General features: G+C 51.2%; 8 protein-coding genes across 8 annotated transcripts; 5 read left to right on the plus strand and 3 right to left on the minus strand.

Annotated features, from left to right (window-relative positions):
* Positions 1 to 1212: 1212 nt before the first annotated feature.
* On the plus strand, positions 1213 to 2896 carry SERLADRAFT_460399 (uncharacterized protein; the record flags this gene model as incomplete). Its single annotated transcript, XM_007315297.1, has 3 exons — positions 1213 to 1353; positions 1426 to 1460; positions 1512 to 2896. The coding sequence occupies one exon, from the start codon at positions 1719 to 1721 to the stop codon at positions 1923 to 1925; it is 207 nt and encodes a 68-aa protein (XP_007315359.1).
* Positions 2897 to 3202: 306 nt separating this feature from the next.
* SERLADRAFT_413740 (uncharacterized protein) lies at positions 3203 to 6238 on the plus strand (the record flags this gene model as incomplete). Its single annotated transcript, XM_007315298.1, has 20 exons — positions 3203 to 3321; positions 3379 to 3417; positions 3472 to 3482; positions 3536 to 3821; positions 3882 to 3891; positions 3963 to 3980; positions 4047 to 4072; positions 4137 to 4162; positions 4235 to 4269; positions 4348 to 4372; positions 4434 to 4445; positions 4511 to 4526; positions 4576 to 4615; positions 4689 to 4789; positions 4920 to 4944; positions 5055 to 5117; positions 5242 to 5299; positions 5420 to 5556; positions 5629 to 5688; positions 5756 to 6238. The coding sequence occupies 20 exons, from the start codon at positions 3302 to 3304 to the stop codon at positions 5801 to 5803; spliced, it is 1056 nt and encodes a 351-aa protein (XP_007315360.1).
* A 1330-nt stretch (positions 6239 to 7568) lies between these two features.
* SERLADRAFT_446503 (uncharacterized protein) lies at positions 7569 to 9391 on the plus strand (the record flags this gene model as incomplete). Its single annotated transcript, XM_007315299.1, has 7 exons — positions 7569 to 7625; positions 7653 to 8089; positions 8141 to 8289; positions 8343 to 8458; positions 8521 to 8833; positions 8887 to 9094; positions 9169 to 9391. 7 exons carry the CDS (start codon positions 7569 to 7571, stop codon positions 9389 to 9391), a joined length of 1503 nt encoding a protein of 500 aa, XP_007315361.1.
* Positions 9392 to 9901: 510 nt separating this feature from the next.
* Positions 9902 to 11011, plus strand: SERLADRAFT_381796 (uncharacterized protein; the record flags this gene model as incomplete). Its single annotated transcript, XM_007315300.1, has 2 exons — positions 9902 to 10844; positions 10924 to 11011. The coding sequence occupies one exon, from the start codon at positions 10350 to 10352 to the stop codon at positions 10572 to 10574; it is 225 nt and encodes a 74-aa protein (XP_007315362.1).
* Positions 11012 to 11682: 671 nt separating this feature from the next.
* On the minus strand, positions 11683 to 12099 carry SERLADRAFT_435037 (uncharacterized protein; the record flags this gene model as incomplete). The annotated part of the gene is made up of 1 exon (XM_007315301.1): positions 11683 to 12099. The coding sequence occupies one exon, from the start codon at positions 12097 to 12099 to the stop codon at positions 11683 to 11685; it is 417 nt and encodes a 138-aa protein (XP_007315363.1).
* A 795-nt stretch (positions 12100 to 12894) lies between these two features.
* Positions 12895 to 15007, plus strand: SERLADRAFT_360097 (uncharacterized protein; the record flags this gene model as incomplete). The annotated part of the gene is made up of 3 exons (XM_007315302.1): positions 12895 to 13084; positions 13156 to 13658; positions 13732 to 15007. The coding sequence occupies 3 exons, from the start codon at positions 12970 to 12972 to the stop codon at positions 14206 to 14208; spliced, it is 1095 nt and encodes a 364-aa protein (XP_007315364.1).
* Positions 15008 to 15592: 585 nt separating this feature from the next.
* Positions 15593 to 16747, minus strand: SERLADRAFT_334736 (uncharacterized protein; the record flags this gene model as incomplete). Its single annotated transcript, XM_007315303.1, has 4 exons — positions 15593 to 15760; positions 15826 to 16431; positions 16484 to 16576; positions 16634 to 16747. Coding segments are annotated over 4 exons (981 nt in total), but the record flags the coding sequence as incomplete, so codon positions are not given.
* Positions 16748 to 17261: 514 nt separating this feature from the next.
* Positions 17262 to 17728, minus strand: SERLADRAFT_460405 (uncharacterized protein; the record flags this gene model as incomplete). Its single annotated transcript, XM_007315304.1, has 2 exons — positions 17262 to 17271; positions 17359 to 17728. The coding sequence occupies 2 exons, from the start codon at positions 17538 to 17540 to the stop codon at positions 17262 to 17264; spliced, it is 192 nt and encodes a 63-aa protein (XP_007315366.1).
* Positions 17729 to 18404: the final 676 nt, after the last annotated feature.

Below are 18404 nucleotides of genomic sequence, written 5' to 3' on the forward strand. Positions count from 1 at the left end.
AAACGCGTACAGACTAGTAGTGCGGGGGTGCTGGGGGTGTAGGAGTGGTGGGGTGAGGTGAGGTTGGGCGTTGAATGAACGGGCGGGTGGAAGGGACGAAGGAAGGGCTTACCGTGCTATCGACCTAGAACGCGAGGCCGTGCGGAGGATACTCGAGCATCGTGTCTATACATTGCATACCAGCAAAAACAAAAACAAAAACAAAAAAAAACATAATTTTGAGAAACCTATGAACGGAAGGAGAGAGAGAGAGAGAAGTGTTTGGGTGAACGCACTGCCATGACTATTTGCTATTTTTCACTTTTCACCAGCCTTAGTCTTTCGTCGTCGTCGTGTGCAATGTCCAACCACCAATGGCAACTTGAAGTTTGTCCTAACCAAAAAATCAATGAAGGCGGCGGCGAAACGCGGTTTTCTTTCGCACAAATGCGGAAGTGGCGGGAGTTTGGTGCTGTTTGGCAACGGCTTTTTAGTCGTTACTTGCCGCTTTGGTGAGCTTGGGGTCATGGGACTTCTACGGTGCTATGAATGACTTGGAATTTGAAAACCTTTGGACGTTTCTACCTGCATCTGTGTCTCTTGCTGTACTGAAGAAAATAAATCTGCTTCTGATCTGTTCGATGCAATACACGTACTCAGCTTTGTTCGACACGTGGGGAGCCAGAATCTCAGAGTACACTCAGCTCAGGCGGGTCGCGGCGTCGAAACGATATCTACGACGAGAATTCCACTCACTTCAAGTTTGGACTGCAGTCCCCGCCTCTGCTAACGCGCTGTGGTCTTGTGCGCAACCCGGATCCAAGTCAGGCTCGCTAGTTGATTATTGATTTTTGCATACAGGCCATACTCGACTCTCATAGGTGGACGAAAGCATGGACATCATCATTGACATGGAATCTCTTCTGAATCCCATTTCTTCTGCATCCATTCCATTCCATCCGCATCTTGAGGGCGCCGCATCTCCAACTTGCGAGTTCTGAACGCGTCAACATTGTTACATCGTACATGTCATGCTAACGCTTATCTCTCTGGGCTAAACTCCATACTCAGCCGAGGCAGAAACCAAACTTCAACTATAAACGGCCACTAGAGCCTGAGTCTGAACACTCTGACAGGAAGAACCGGTGGGCGTTGGCGTTTGGAAGCACTCGGAAGTTTTGCGTGGCATGATAGCACGTCATCGAGTCTCTGTCATCGCCCGCATCGTATCATATCAAAGCCCCTCAGCGCTCTCTAGCAAAACTTGCAAAATTGCGAAACGGGTCCAGGCAAATTGCCGTCTCTTCGATCAGCTTCTGGCTCGGATGTCAGAGAACGAAGGAGATAAATTCAGGCTCGCTACGCAGGGTTAAAGTAAGCCATATCTGACATCAGTCATCCATCCTCACTCAGGCTCCGAGCGCTCAAAACTCAACATGTTATTAGATTTATTATTTTGCCTCGCTCTTCTTATGCACTAAGTAAGTTTATGACATTTGATCGGAGGGAGAGGCTTTGTCAACGGTTTTCAGGTTAGCTCTTGCTGAAATGAGCCGGCCGCCCCCCATACCACTGGCACGCGCATCATGCCGCATTTAATTTCTATTTCTGACCATGGCAAAAAGGTTCCTTCGAGTTCCTTCCCTCAGGCTCGAAAGTTGACGGTTCTTGAAAGCTTGAAAACTTGAAGGGACGCCCTAGTCGGGACTAGCACATATCATAGCGTAGGTTCAAATGACATGTCTTCGAGCTCCAAGCTCCAACTTGAAGTCCGACTGAGACCTTTCGAGGTTCTCTATACGTATACTTGTGATAAGCACCCTCGAAAAATGGACGCCATCTTGAACTTGAAGGGTCTTGGACGGGACAGGTGGTATGGCCGGGAGCCGAGAAGGACCTTTGGGATTATCCTTATTCCTTGCGCGTATACCGAGGGTGACGGTTGAAGAAGGGAAGCCGGAGGGGAGCTAATATACGTACTCTTTGCAATTTTTGGGCGAGTGTGCGCGAGGCGAGGCGAGGCGAGGTCCGGCGGCGGAAAGTCGTGTCGATGAATGACCACAGTGGCATGATGCATAAATGGATTGAAATTGCCTATCAGATTGTATTACTTACTGGTTACTGACCGCAGCCAAGCCAGTTGAGACTTCTGAAGAGGCGTTGATAGAGAGTTGACAGAAGTGATAGCCTTGTAGTACTACGCGGCGACAATAGAAAGGGTGTAGTAAGTTATGTTGAGGTATCTAGAATGCTGTCGTAACTTGACGACACAGCCAACAGAGAACAGACAAACGACAAGGCTGATTCGGCAGCGAGATAAGTAGATTAAGCGTTGATGAGGAAGGCCGGCTACGAAGAACTTGAGTGAAATAAAACGGAAAAATGGGAGGATGTGCGATGCGAATGAAATATAAACTAGGAACCCGTCGTAAGTATGTCAAGAAGATGAGATGAAGGGCGAACATAAGGTAAGTTGTGGAGATATATCATGAAAATGTTGAAATAGGGAAAGATTAAACCGGTGAGTTGGGAGTAAAGAAGACAGTCTGGCGTCGGCTTTGTACGCTTAAGGGATTAGCAGAATGAGAGACCCTGAGAGGATGGTCATGGGAGCTGACGAGGGATAGACGTGTGGCAGATTGGACTCGGGTGTGTGGTATGGTTACAGGCTACGTGTTGAGGACTGGGTTCCCTCGAGTGGCACAAGTTGCCAGTGTCAAACGCATGTCGCACGTCGCACGAGAAGGGGTCTCACGAGGAGGCAGCGGTAGTTGCCAAGTACATAGTGTCAGGTGGCAGGTCGTGCTATGTTGCTTGTTTTATTTTAAAAAGAGAAGTTAATTGAGGGAAAGAGTAGTATGATAGAGCGGTTGCTAGTGAGAGATTGAGGGAGGACAAGCTAGTTTACTAAAGCGTCAGGGAGAGTCCCAGGAGATGGAGCGGACGCAAATTGGGATAAGAGAGTGGCGTGGGAAGGGTGATTGGTGTTGTTGGAGGACGAAAAAGGAGATTGATGATAGCCAAGTTGGTCAAGAAGGCACGGGTGCAAGGAAGGGGAGGACAGCGGCTGAGACGAAGCGCGCAGGAACCCGGGGAAGGGAGATAAACCCTCCGACTCGTGAACAGGAATTGGTAATGAACGATCAGCTCAGAGATCTGGACAGAAGATCGCTCTCAGATCCCTAATCGTTTTCTCGACTGTCCCGATTCAGCATCCTCCTTTGCACTTGCCTCTTACAAAAGCCAAACCGTCCCAACCCACCACCCTACCACCTTTCCCTCTTTTCAAGGTGCTTTCCCTCTCTTTACTAACTCCACACCAATGGCTGCCCTCGACAACACGTGCGTCTCCCCTCCTCCTCCCTCCTCTCCCCTCCTCTGACCCCTCTCCCCTCTTAGTTTTGGCGCCGCTCTGATCGGTGTCGTCGTTTCAGCGACGTGAGTTTTCATCCCTCCACTTCATCTCACTTGCCTCATTCAATCATCTTGCAGCCTCTACGGAGGTAAGTCTACGCCACCGGTCTCCTTTTCCTCTCCCGACAACCTCCTCCCATAGTCACATGCGTTCAGACCTGGTACTACTTCGGTCAATACCCAAATGACACTTGGTACATCAAGCTACTCGTAATGCCATTCCCTCCTGTCCCCTTTCCACCGCTCATTCCCCACCTCAGGTTGCCGCCGTCCTCGTCTCGGACACCATACATCAAATCCTCATCTCGCACACAAGTTCGTTTCTCAATTGCCTCCGCTATCATCAAATTCCCTCATCATACTATTCCAGTATATACATATCTTGTAACAAACTTTGGAGATCCCGCTGCACTCGGTGACCTCGTCTGGTACGTCCTTTTCCACCCCACGCCTTTTTACTCGGCTCACCCTCTCTATTCGGCTCGCAGGAGTCTCATAGTAAGTCCATCACCGTCCTACACCCACTCCCCGTATCTCACCGCCCGCGCCTACCCTCTCTCGTACACCAGGTCGAAGTCCTATTCAATGTAACTATCTTACCACCTCCCAACCTCCATTACTCAACTAACCGGCCTTTTTTCTCTTTCTCACAGGGCTTCACAGCGCTCATGGTCCAAAGGTGAGGCGTCGCTCTCACGTGAGCCGATGTGTTAACGTCGCTAACCTCGGTCTTCCCCTGACAGCTTCTTGGCCATGCGCATCTGGCGATGTACGTAACATGGTGTAGTTTCGCCGGGGGGACGTTCGAGACTGATGCATTTTCTATTTTGGCGCAATGTAGTGAGCGGAAAGAGCTGGATTGCCACGGGTGCTGTGGTACGTTACCATCTCTCGCCCTTGGGTGGTAAAAATGTTTTGGCGGGATTGCTCATTCGTGATGTCTTTTTTTTGTAGATGATCTTGGTGTTTGGAGAGTTTGGTGAGTGTCTGTTTTTTGTGGTGCATTTTGGGAGTTGCAACTGACATTGATTTTGATATAGGTTGCGTTCTCGGTATGTCCATCCCAAAATTGCCTACACCTCAATCCCAAATCTAATCAAACATTACCTTCGCTCAGCCTACGTCGGAAAAGCGTACGTCCCCTTCCCTCTCTCCCTTTCCTCCCGTTAACATCCCTCTCAGTCTCGAACTCGAAACATTCGCCCAACTTGGCACACTAAAGGTGCCGTAGCCTCTTCACCAATCGCAACTGCAGTTTAACTGACGAGATGATGCGATTTTCTTTCTATTTTTAGGACCTGTCGATGACGGTTAACGCCGTGGCAGCAGCCGGAGACGTGTTGATCGCTGCCATTCTGTGTACTCTGTTGCAAAATTCTCGTACTGGGTTCCGGAGGTTAGTCTCAGCGTTTTTTCTTTCCCTTCGGGATATACTCGGTTTTTCGGCACCGGGGGTGGTGTGCTTTTTCCGTGTTTTCTTGTCGAGTGGGGAGAAATTTGAGTGCTGATTTGATTTTGCGGCTTAGATCTGATACCATCATCAACAAACTCGTAAGTCTAAACTTCCTATTCGTGTACTCAAATTGCGGCGTGCAAACCCGCGGCGCCCCCTCCATCACGGCATCACCCACACTCTTGCTGACGTCCCTTCGCCGCATCAGATTTTGTTCAGCATCAACACAGGGCTGTTAACCAGTATCTGTGCAGTGGCTTCTCTTATTTCTGTACGTCCTTCCATCCACATCTGTTCCGAGCTGGCGTGATCACCCAAAGGGGTGATGAGGCGGTCCCGGTGAATTGATGGGGTATTGAATGGTCTTACTGATGCATGGCGTGTTGTCACCGCAGATCACGGCAGCGCCTACCACGTTCATTTACATCGCTTTTTACTTCTGCCTCGGTCGCCGTACGTCTCTTTTCCTTGTCCCTTCCCCGCCTTCCCTTCCCCGTATGGCTCGGGGATGGGGGGGTGTGACGAAACTCGGAACAGATGGCTGATCCGGCATCTTTGTTTGCGCTCTGATAGTGTACTGCAACTCTTTGCTGGCGACGCTCAACGCACGGAAGGGTATCAGAGGCGAGTCGCGCGGGGAAGACGTGTCGCTCTCGCTGCAAGGTCTGCCCAAGACGTCGAACACGATGCTCACGTCGTCACATTCCAAGGTGGGTTCCGCTGCCGTGTTTTGCTTCGATTTATTTTATTGCGATGGGCGGCTGACGTGCTGGGTGTGTTAGCGGGTACCGAACAATATCTCGATCAAGATCGATACGACGCATGAGTATATGCAGGACGAGGTGTGTTGTCTTTTTTTTTCTGGGTTTCGCGGCATTCGATTTATGATGTGCTGAATGTGCTTTGCAGTACGCAGACTCATCACCCTCTGACCGGGACGTCAAGCTAGAGGTCTGAGGTGGTCGACAAGCGGATATCACATGTCTCCTCGCTCGTCGCTTCCCGACGAGGAGGCAGAAAACACAAAAGAGCAAAAAAGTTGTACTTAATGGGATACCCCACCCGTAAAAAAATGTGATAAAATAAAACAAGTGGACGGTTTTTCTCATTCATTCATTCATTCATTTCATCATTCCATCATTCATGTTGTTTCGCATGGTTGATCGAACCCGCCACTTTTTTTGGTTGACCACCGCTTTGCTATTGCGCTCTCTGTTCTGTGATGCTGACCGTGCGTGCGTGCGTCGTTTTTGTTCGTGTTTGCGTTTGCGTTGCTTTTGGCATGAGGAGGGGTGGGGCGCGGTTCGATGTCGGTCGATCGATGGATCGATGGATGGATGATGGTACATATGCATATAGTCGTAGTACACACTTTTCACTTCACTTTGTGTTCGCAAGTTCAAGTTTCACCGGCATGTGTTTATACGCTTTTATTTTATTTTTTATACCTTTTTGGCACGTGATACCATTTGTACTGTATTTGACTCCCATTGATAGGTTTTTTCATAGAAGTGTTTTGGAATATATGGTTGGTTTGCATTGAATGAATGAATTTGGGGTGTGTGCGCTTTTGAGTTTGGGTCTGGGTTGTGTTTTCGTCTGGGGAGTTTGAATGAGAGTGCGTAGGGTGCCAGTCAGAAGGCGGTACGGGGTGCACTGGTGAGACGACTCGATAACCTGTGTGCGTCATAGACATCGGTCTGCGTCTATTGGAACTGAGTGACGACAGTCGATGCGTGTACAGCCCGAGTATCATAGTTTTTGGTCAACCGAGGGCCCCAGTAGCCGAGCTAAGTAAGATGACGCGACGATAGGTCGGCAAAGATGTGGAGGGTGTGAATGAGGCGTTTGGATGACGGGGATCGGACGAGGGTAGGGTCAGGTAAATGATGATGCATGCGGCGGGGCCTGGGGGGTGTCAATGGCGCATCGACAGACTCGGACAGTCATGCTAAGATACGGTGCCGACGACGTAGGGAGGCCTAGCACTCGGAGTGGCGTCGATGGTCGTCAACGCGTCAACGCCATTGAAAAATTTTCAGCTTTGAATTAGATTAAACATGTATATTATTAATAATCATATGATGAACCTGAATAAAGGAAGAGTGTGGAGATTGGACGGCTCGGCGGAGGCGGTGGACCGGGTTTTTGAATGATCGAAGCGATCGAGAAAAGTGACCTCCATGAAATGGGCCAACGGGTAAACGATCACTGGCTCTGCTGTCACGCCTACCGTAGCGAAAGAACGGAGAGAGAAAAAAGCAAGACATAGCGATATGTCGGGTGCGCTAAAGAGGGATGTCGAGATATCGAAGGTGTGAGTGGGAGCGGTAGTCAGTAGCGTGATATGGCGTAAGGCGACAGGGCGGAGGCTATTGCGAAGAAGAAGCGGAGGGACATTGAGAACGGGATGGTTTTGGGTGGATTGGGCAGAGTGTGTGAGGGGCGATAGGAGGAACAGGTGAAGATGGAGTTGAGTGAGGGCAGAAGGGGATAGTGAGTGACCGGATAAGGAATGCCTCGTGGTGTGCCTTGTGTGAGATTCGCAGGAGATGGACGCCGTGTGCTGACCAAGCACGATCACGATCTGAAGGACAGCGCCGAGGAGATGGAGGCTATAAACACGGACTAGTCTCTCGACTGCATTCGCCCAGTCTTCCCTTTCAAATACGCACTTGTCTCACTCTACCCACACTCCTTTTCCCTCCAACCACCAACGACCATGCTCGACTCTGTCACTTGGCTCGATGTCTCCCTCGCCGCCCTCGCCGTCTTCCTCGTACAACGCGTCCTCACCAACACCAAGCCCTCCCTCCCCCTTCCCCCGGGCCCCAACAGGATGCCCCTCCTCGGCAACCTCCTCGACATGCCCTCCGATAAGCCCTGGCTCACTTTCGCCGACTGGGGCAAAAAATTCGGCGACATCTCCTCCGCCGTCGTCCTCGGCCAACACATCATCGTCCTCAACGCAGTCAAGCCCGCCATCGACATGCTCGACAAGAAGAGTGCCGTCTACTCTGACAGGCCCGTACTCCCCATGGGAGGCGAGCTCGTAGGCTGGAAGAACACCCTCGTCCTGCTCCCCTACGGCGATCGCTTCAGGGAGTACCGCAAGAACTTCCACCGCGTCATCGGTACTCGCGCCAACCTCGAAAAATACCACCAAGTCGAAGAAGTAGAAACTCACCGCTTCCTCCAACGCGTCCTCGCAAAGCCCTCCGACCTCTCTGCCCAAGTCCGCAAGTAAGTTTGCTCTATTGTTCTTATGGTGCCATCCACTCACAATACTCACAGAACCGCTGGTTCGATCATTTTGCGCATCTCTCACGGCTACGAGGTCAAGGAAACAGAAGACCCTTTTGTCCAACTCGCAGATCGTGCCGTCGCTCAGTTCTCCGCTTCGACCGCAACAGGTGCCTTCATGGTCGACGTCATGCCTGCCCGCAAGTCTCTTCACCTTTTTGTTTCATCACAACACTAACCCTTCTTGTCTTAGTGAAACACGTCCCAGACTGGTTCCCCGGCGCCGGCTTCAAGGTCAAGGCGAAGGAATGGTCCGCTACACTCGAAGAAATGGTCGCCATGCCTTATCGTTTCGTTAAAGACCAGATGGCAAGTCTCCTCACCACCTGCCATATTTAGACTTTCCGTCTTATCCCCTTTTGTATTCACAGGCCGCCGGTATCGCTCCCCCTTCATTCACCTCCAACCTCCTCGACGCAAAATCCCTCAGTGCCGAAGAAGAGCACGTCATCAAATGGTCCGCCGCCTCCCTCTACTCCGGCGGCGCCGACACCACCGTCTCCGCCATCTACTCCCTCTACCTCGCCATGCAGCTCTACCCCGAAGTCCAACGCAAAGCCCAAGCCGAGATCGATGCCGTCGTGGGTAACGACAGGCTGCCGACGTTTGCTGACAGGGAGTCCTTGCCGTATGTCGAGGCGTTGGCGAAGGAGGTGTTGAGGTGGAATGTGGTGGTGCCCCTTGGTGCGTACATGGGCTGGTGTGCAGCTGTCGGTGACTTATGTTGGGATTGATAGCTGTACCGCACCGTGTGACGGAAGACGACGTCCATGAAGGCTACCTCATCCCCAAAGGCTCTCTCATCATGCCCAACATCTGGTACATGCTTCACGACCCCCGGACATACGCCAACCCCTCCGAATTCGACCCGTCGCGGTTCTTGAAGACCGAGGGCAAAGAGCCCGAAGTCGACCCCCGCACGATGTGTTTCGGCTTCGGTCGTCGGTGAGTCTCCCCCCTTCTTCATCGTCTCATTATCGAGTGCGATTCTGACTTGATTCCCTCGCCCACGTGAACAGCATCTGCCCAGGCCTGCACCTCGCCGACGCCTCCGTCTTCATCTCCTGCGCCATGTCCCTCGCCGTGTTCAACATCTCCAAGGCCGTCGTGAACGGCGTGGAGGTGACGCCCGAGGTGGACCCGTCGTCGGGGACGATCAGCCATCCGAAGCCGTTTGACTGCTCGATTCGGCCGAGGTCGGCGAAGGCGCTGGCGTTGGTGCAGCAGGAGGCGAGGTATTGAGCGGTTGGGCTGCGTTCACTTGTTGAGTGTGATGGCAGAGGGAGGGGGCGGGTTGGTGACGCCGCGGCGATGCGGTGGTCGGAATGAAGAAGTAGGATGGGGTAGACAAGGAGGGACTCTGGAATGAGTCCGGCATCGACATAATCAAAGCTTTTTTTCTCTCTCTCTCTTTGTCTGTCTCTCTCAAGTTATTTTCGCTAATGTATCTTAACCCATCTATGCATTACACACATACACACGCCTCGCCGTTTCTTTCCAGCACTCTTGCTCGCTTTCCCTGCCTTGCTCTCCTTCCTCGTACTGCCCTGTGGTGAGAGTCGGGACGCGTCGATGTTTGAAAAGGGACTGGAGTTGTGAGGGGGGGGAGGGGGCAAGATCTCTAACCACCGCCGACACTCGAATCTATTTTGTTATCACCTATTGCTATTTTTCTGTTCATTGTGTTTTTTTTTTTTGTTGAAAATTTTTGTTATCCCTCGTGAACCTTGGATTTCATTTTTTGAATAAAATGCAGTAATACAACCCAGCAAATCCCGAGTCGTCATTAATGCAAAACGGTGATTGCCAGTGATTGAATGAATGCTGCAGAACCGTGACTGCGATAGACTGTACCACCAGCTACGACTACACCACGCACGCACGCACGGTACGCAGCTACCTTACCTTACCTACAACTGGACCCGTCAAGGCCTAGCCGCGTCAACGGTGGTGTGGTGTGTATCAAAGTATCCAGTATCAAAATATCAAAATATCAAAAGGATCCCAGTATCCTAGTAGGAAACATGAAATGGGAAAGGGAAAGAGGTGGGTGGGCATCATACGCCCCGCTGTGTTGGTGCGCCTTTGCCCGTCTCGGACTCGGACCGCGGCCACGGTGACAGGTGCGGTATGACGAGTATGAGAAATGGGTGAGGGGGATGGGTGCACGGACATTGACGGTGATGATGGATGATGGATGATGGATGATTCATCGACGTTCGATGAAGAAGGCGGACGCTCAACGGGTCCCTTCTCTAATCACGAGAGTGGCAATCGGGGTGCCGCAAAACAGGGACTCGACACTCGACACTCGACACTCGAAACGGACCTGTCAACTTGTTTTGCGGGACTGTTTCAACCCGTGTGGGGAAACTCGAGATTGGCAGTGGCAACAGACATGTGGGGACGTTCGGTGAGACGGTGAGACAGACGACACGACGGTGGGGCTCGCGCCACTCTATCACTCGACCCCAAGGCGGCAGGATAGATGAGCCTGCGTACATAGTGCCACAACTGATTCGTAACAAAGTTAGATAGCTTTCTGTCCGTGTCCGTGCTGCATGATCAGCACGGGGCCGGGAGGAATAAGCATCAGCCCCGTGGGTAGCTTTGGGAAAATGCGCGCACGTACTACTGCGCACATTGAACCCAATGTCGTACAATGTCGGCCTATGTGGGATAAAATGCCGCAGGCCTAAGAATAAAAAGAAGAAAGCGGAGAAGCGGGGTATGGCATGAGAGAACATGTCCAAGTTCTGAACAATCCAACATACAAAATTGAATATTCCCCTTGTTCCGCATTCGACACTTATTTCCAGACGAGACCTTCGACATCTTTTTCTTCTTCCGATCGTGTCTGTTGCAATCAACGATCTGAAATAGATATGACAGTAAGATATCAGATAAGTTTTCGAGATCGTGGACTGAAAAAGGTATGTTTGATATGCGAGGTACTGTAGAGCGCCTCTCTCCCGTCGTCAGCGGATCATGCACTTGCTATTTATGCCACCACCGTCTACTTATGCGTCGTGTGCGACGACGACGGTCCTTCTCCGTCACTTCTGTCCAAGCGTTTTTTTTTGGTTTCTGATACCAGTCGTTCACACCACATGATGGCGGCCCCGTCTGAATCTTTCATCCGCTCCAAAAAGGCAGATCAAAGTTATGAAAAAAGAAAAAGAAAAAAAAAGTCCCTCTCCCCATAAATCACCCTGTAGCTTTTTTGCTGTCCACTCTATAGCTTCTTTATCCGAGTCGGACCCACGTGGAGTCCTTTGCCGCCGTAGTAGCAGACGTGTCAACGTTTCTGCGTCTGCATGTTTTTCTGAGGGTGTCTCTGATGCTGCGCGTCCATGGAGACTGTACCGTTCCCTCAAAGCTGACGGAATAACTGGGCTAACCCCGTGCGAGTGATTGGCTTGTATTTCCTTGTTTAGGCAGGCCTAGGAAGTTCTTCAAGTTGGGCGTAACGGTTGTGCCTTTTCAGAATCCAGAGCTTGCAATGCAGGGGTCGATGAACGGTGATTAATATTCTAATAAGTCTGAAAGAAGTCTAATAAGCCGTCTATGCCTTGAGCAGTTCTTGGTGCGGCGCCATCTGTTACCGTAGCCCTTGACGACGAGCAACGAACATTAAGTTTACGAGGGAGGTTGACGTTGTAGGAACAAAGCAGGTGCCTTTCATGTCCATGATGTCGAGAAGCCATGATGTCGGTATGACCATATAGCGCTTTATCTGATATGAAGAATGGCGGGGAAGTGCGTAAATTCACTTTGCTTTGATGGCGGCGGTGGAGGTAGACCTGGCTAAAAGCCATATTGGCTCTCGCCGTGGCTAGAACCTTACGGTGGACGCTCGTTTCGCACTGTCGGATCTCTGGGAGCTGACGGACAAACAGGGCAATGTCCGGGCGCGCGCACGACTTCTTGGATGGCTGCTGGGGCGCCATTAATTAATGCAATGAAAGGGAATGGAAGGACGAGTATCCAGCGAATGGGTTGCGATGATCAGTGTTTTCGAGATCTTGACAACACGATTCTGCCAAGAGAAATGCTCAAAATGAGCCATAAGCACTCCGACATAAGTGGAAGAAAGAAAATGTCAACCTAGAACCTTGACTTTGTCGGATTTGGAGATCGGCGGCGACGTGTTGGAAGGTTGAAACGCAGAAGAGAGCTTACGAAATATGAAGGACATGTGCTGGGGGGCTTGATAGCACAGAGTGGTTCCTACATTTTCAATGCCCAACGCGATAGGTTTGTAGGGCATGTCATAAGCGTAGTAGCCCAACGGACATCACGATGCATCAACTAGGATGGGAGACATTGTATGTACGCAAGTCGAACATGATAACGCGTTTCTTGCAGCGGAATCGCAATGCAAGATAACTTGGGGAATACATGAAGTAAAACATACGCTGCGTCCGTTCAAGTCATCGTCAAATTCGCGTCCAAGGTGTCGATTCAGTAATTCCCCTTATTCGAGACTTTCAAGAACAATGGCGACAGCCAGTAGAGAGAATGATAGTGACAACCAACCGATACAGGCTCATCTTAACTTGCACTCGAGATGACCGTCGTTGCGAGACCTTAAGAGACCAAGTGTGCATAAAATGCAGAAGACTCAGGAGTGATTCGAACGGTCGACTCGGAGGCTACTCTCGCCGTCGGAACATTTGTCGCGATAACCGGAAAAGGAAATCAACATTTGGTAGATGTGATCGGATCCATCGAGCTCGATTTCCAGCTGAAGTGTTACTTACATCTGAATCCACAGGATAGAAAACATAACACACGTTGACCACACATTGAGCAGAAACATGAGCCACGACTTTCCACCCTTGAAGAACGACCTCCTTCTGCGCGCTGCCCGCGGCGAGCAAACCGAGCGCGCACCTGTATGGGTCATGCGTCAGGCAGGAAGGTATCTTCCCGGTATGTCTCGTTCATACCTCTGCAAGCTCGCATCGCCCCTTCCCAGCTGACCATACTATCCCTGCGGACAGAATTCAGAAAACTGCGTCTGTCCCACGAATTCTTCGACATCTGCCGCACCCCGCACCTCGCGACAGAAATCACCGTACAGCCCATCCGCCGCTATACAGGTCTCGTCGACGCAGCGATCATCTTCTCAGACATCCTCGTCGTCCCCCAAGCCATGGGCATGGAAGTCCTCATGAACCCAGGGCCCGTCTTCACAGATCCCCTCTCTACACCCGCCGATATCTCCAAGCTCAACCACCCCGTCGACGTGGATAAGGAGCTGGGCTATGTCTTCGAAGCCATCACGCAGACGCGCAGGGCGCTCGATGGGGAGGTGCCGCTTATAGGGTTCTGTGGAGCCCCCTGGACGCTCTTTGCGTACATGATCGAAGGCGGATCGAGCAAAACGCTGCAGAAAGCCAAGACTTGGCTGTTCAAGTACCCGGAAGAGTCACAGGCGCTGCTCATGCGCATCGCCGATATCTGTGTAGACTTTTTAGTCGGTCAAGTAAAGGCCGGAGCACAGGTACAATCCTTCCCATTCGACTTGCTTGATTTTTTTTGAGCTCAAGAACAACTTTTTACTCAACGTATAACAGCTCCTCCAAGTCTTCGACTCAAACGCAGGCGATCTCTCCCCTCACGATTTCACCACCTTCTCGCTCCCCGGTCTTCAACACATCGTCAATCGCGTCCGCGCCCGTCTCGCCGACTCGTCCCTTCCCATCGTCCCCATAACCCTTTTCGCCAAGGGTGCCTCGCCCGCACTGGCAGCCCGTGCAGGATACGACACTGTCGGACTCGACTGGACTCAGGACCCACGCGATGTCGTTGCCTCAGGTGTCACCGCTGCGCTGCAGGGAAACCTTGATCCAGCCGTGCTTTACGGCGGTCAGGAGGCGATCGAACGTGAGGTGAAGAGGATGTGTAGTGCGTTCCGCACAGCGCGAGGCGGTTCCACGAGGGCCTGGATCGCTAATCTAGGTCATGGTATCACCCCGGGTGTCGACCCAGAGGACCTGCGATTCTTCTTCGAATGTGTGCACAAGTACTCGGCGGAGGGAGCGGCGCCATAGGTCCTGCGATGCCTTGCAGAATTGCTTAAATGTAGAAGCATACGCAAAACTGTAGTATCACGCCTGACTACACATTCCGAGTATAGTGTTATAAGTATAGTACACCAAAAGCAGAACTGATAGCTATGGACAAGATTGCAATGTAAAAAGATATATGATTGAGTGTATGGATGCACTGATTGATGATAGAGACTCCAAGGATACAGTTCCCAGACGTGACCCGAGACTTGAGAGGGAGCGAGAGATGAGAAAAACCGAACCAACAAAGTGTATCACAAGAGAAAATTACTAGACCTTCCCTATTAAAAAGAAACTGTCAAAAATAGATGAATATGGTCGAGATTGTAACTTGACATGTTCGCAGAAAATGAGAACAGAAAAAAGTCAAGAAATGGTACGCATGCGGATTTCCACGCTGGAACGAGAAAAAAAAATAGTGATGAGAAAGATCAATCCATGGGACTTGGAATCAATAAGTGAACCTAAATCGAACTTCAAACCGCGCGGTGAAAGTAGCTATCACACGTCATGCAATGACATCCGCTGCACTGAAACTGCTTCTCCTCCTCCTTACAGGACGTGGCCCCGGACGTTCAGTCGACTTCGAAGACGGCACGACGACTGCCGATGCACCACTCGTCATCCACGCATTTGATGAAGTCTTGGTCGGCCGCATAGTGGCACCAGCAGCGACTTCGCTCAGCGAGTTCGAGGCATTATGCGCCTTTTTCGGAGGGATGAGGGTAGGCAGTCGCGATGGCGTGGGTGATGGCGGGGGCTGCTGAGGCACCCGTCTCGCAGAAGGTGCACCTGGCCCTTTAGCTGCTGAAGCCGCCGTACCTCTCGAAACCGCACCTGCAGCCAGGCGGGGTATTTTATTTGGAGGTGCAGATGACTTGATCCCACCTGCAGTCGCCCCCGCTGGTCTGCGTGTATTTGCTCCTGCTGCTGACCGCAAAACTCGGGTTGGCCTCTGTTCCGAAGCCGTGCCCCTCGCGCCCGTATGACGGGCGATGGTCTTCGCACGTGGTCTGGCGGGAGGCGCAACACCCAACGCAGGTAGTGCATCGTCCGCCTCGTCGGCATCTTCTTCATCCGAATCCACCGCAACACGTTTAGCAACAGGGGTCTTACGTGGCTGCCCCGGTGGGGCGATGGAATGTGCCTTCGCAGCGGCGGTTGCGACATGTCGACTTGGCGTCACAGGTGGGAGTGGTAGGGCGGCAGAAACAGCAGCGACAGTGGACGGAGCCGTAGGAGTGGTTTGTACATTGTCTTCCATCTCCTCATCCGCTTCCGCAGGAGGCGTTGCGGGCGTAACGAGAGGGGCAGCGGTAACAGCTGCCTGTGCCTGAGCACGTCGTATCTCGTCAACTGCAGCCCACTTGGACCATTCCAGCTGCTTGAGATACATATACTGTTGCTGAGGACCTACGACACTTCCAGGACGGACGATACGCATGAATGCAATTGCTTCACTAGCTGTAAAGCCGTATTTCCATATCAGGTATGCACCAATGAGGGTACCGGTTCGTCCTAAACCGGCTTTGCACTGTTAGGCAGTTAGATCAGTTCCCGGGATAATAATTTAGTGCTGGTAGATATTGTGGAACATACGTGCACAGCAACTACGCCCCCACCATCTATTATTCGATCCGCTACATCAATGAACGTACGCACAATTTCGTCTGTGGGGTTCGTGCCATCGTCGAAATAGAGCTCCATATGATCTATCCCATGATCTAAAAACACCTGCCTGTCGTACAGATGGGTATTGAGGCGAACGACCATCTTGATATTTCGTTTCTCGAAATAGTCCAAACAGTTGAGAAAGGGTGTGGGTAACTTACGCTGCAGGGCAAGGCCATTCGATGATGGCGGTGGAGAAGGGTGTGTGGGAGATGGGGAGCCGCTTATTGATTGCCTTGCTTCCTTTTCTTTCTTTAACCACGTTGAGTCGACAGGAGAGGCAAAGGCGATGAAGTTTGGCGTTATCCAGTTCCAATCACCGTTCTCGACCTTCTCATAATATTCATAGTCCTCCACGCTGAACTCATTCATATCGCAAAGCCCGTTTTGCATTGCCTTCCATAGCCCCCATAGGCAATCTTGAATGTTGAGATTAAAATCGGAGGGCCCACGACCTGCGTCTCTGAAGGGCATGAACTCTACTTCCGCAATTGGATGGAAAGCCTCCCATGGTGCGCGGCGTTGCACGATCATCTACGTGATAATAAGTCACTGTGAAACTGTGATATACAGGAAGACATCCTACCACGTAAAGAGCCATCAAAAGCGCAGCGTTTGCTTTTCTTCTGGGATCATCAGAAGAGTATAGAACCAGTCTATGAGATGCAAGATCTTTATCCTTGATTGCCGCGGGTCTCTTCAGTCACATCACACCGCGCGTTATCAGGCCACTCACCTCTAGGAGCTCGTGTATCAGTATGCAAGCTTTGTATACCATTGCAAGATTGAGTGGGCCCCAGTCCTGAAAGAAGGACAGATAAAGTAGCTGGTCGTCGACGGTGAAATAGAAGTAGGTGGCATCATCATCGGGAGATGCAGATGGACCACCTCTTGGTCGGGCGCGCACACGAGGGGCATTTCCAGGCGTAGTTGCAAGTTGATTGAGGATATGCGGGCTGGGTGTAGGGTGCGGGAAAGTAGTGAAGTAAAGCCTGGATTGATGTCTGGTGAATGGCTCAAGAAATACGAGAAAGCAAGCGATTCAAACCTGTCCCCAAAGTGACATAGCGGCTCACACCTTGGAGCCATGACAACAGCTGTTGGAAAGATCCACAGAGGAGGTGGTGGTGGTACGAAAGAAAGAAAATTGCAGCGAGAACAGCACTGAGGACGGCGTCAAGAATGGCAGCAGGCTGAAAGGCCTTGGAAGGTGTAGCAAGCGTTTCGTGCGCGAAGTTGATTTACAAAAGGAAAACCACCCGCGTGACCGTCGCGTTGAGGGAAACATGCACAAACAAGGTATATGTGGCTCAACTACACTCAGGGGCGTCGGTGTTAAGTTCGCTAACTGCAACGTTTATTGTCTACGGTAACCTACTAGGAACATTCAACCTTCAATAACACACACACAAACACAATATACAGCGTATAAGGCAAAAATGGTCTAATTCGAAGGGATACTGCAGGAAGACGCGTGTTTTTGGGAGGCGGGGCGTGCATCGATTGATCGAATGTTCATCATGGCATGAGGCAAGAAGTGCATGGTGGGACCAGTGGGCAATCTTCGAAAATGGTGATATGAGAGCATGCGGGATCAGCTTTGCGTGAAGCAATGGCGATATAGGGCACGCGGTTGTGACCATCAGGGATATGCTGCATTGTTCTGCAGAATGCACACGACACCCTCCAGACTCGAGGACGAGCCTTGGGACAAGGGTCTGGGACAGGGATAAGCTCTGATCAGTTTGATGCGACTTTCGGTCCCATGTCGTCAGTTTTAAGCAAGAGGAGAATATCTGATTTTGTGGGGCTTATCTTCGCGATATCTGCAGTCTTTTTGGCAGACGTGACCCTATATAGGTAGCATTCATAAGGCTCGGATAAGAGAAATATGCGAGACATTCACAGTACCAGGGCAGAGAAGTACATCCCAGTCCTAGTTCTGAAACGAATGCTTCCAAGTGTCACATTTACCTCATCAAACCTTGACATTCCTAGTAGCTTCGTAACGCCTTCCACACAGGACAGAAGCCTGTAAGGCCAAAGTGAAGGCGCTCTACAGTTTCATCCGGTCCACTGAGTCCAAAATGCGGTTCGTCCGTCCTCATTAAGAAATGGGCCAAATCAGTTCGATTCGGAAATAGCCCCGGGTCTTGTCCGTATGTTCCGCAAGGCCGCAGAACAAAGGAGCGCGATGCAAAGAAGAGACCACAGCAAGATCTGGTGTATGGAGTCCCGAGTTTTGTAAGGCTTGTAGGGTAGGTCACTGCAGATTTGGATGAGCTCGTCGTGGCCGTCGTCGTAGTTGAGCACAACGAAGTCAAACAAATTACGGGCGAGAGGCACCACATTGTTGTTTGTGTTTGTTGGAGCACGCGTCTCCTGTACACGGGACTCAATACGCTCCCGCCAACTCCAAAAGGGCCCAAACGTTACCTTACCCACCGCCAGAACATAAAGACCATCTGGCTATACTGGTACACCTAATTCAAGCACTATATTCGCGT

Source organism: Serpula lacrymans, assembly GCF_000218685.1.
Source record: "Serpula lacrymans var. lacrymans S7.9 unplaced genomic scaffold SERLAscaffold_4, whole genome shotgun sequence".
NCBI classification, from domain to species: domain Eukaryota; kingdom Fungi; phylum Basidiomycota; class Agaricomycetes; order Boletales; family Serpulaceae; genus Serpula; species Serpula lacrymans.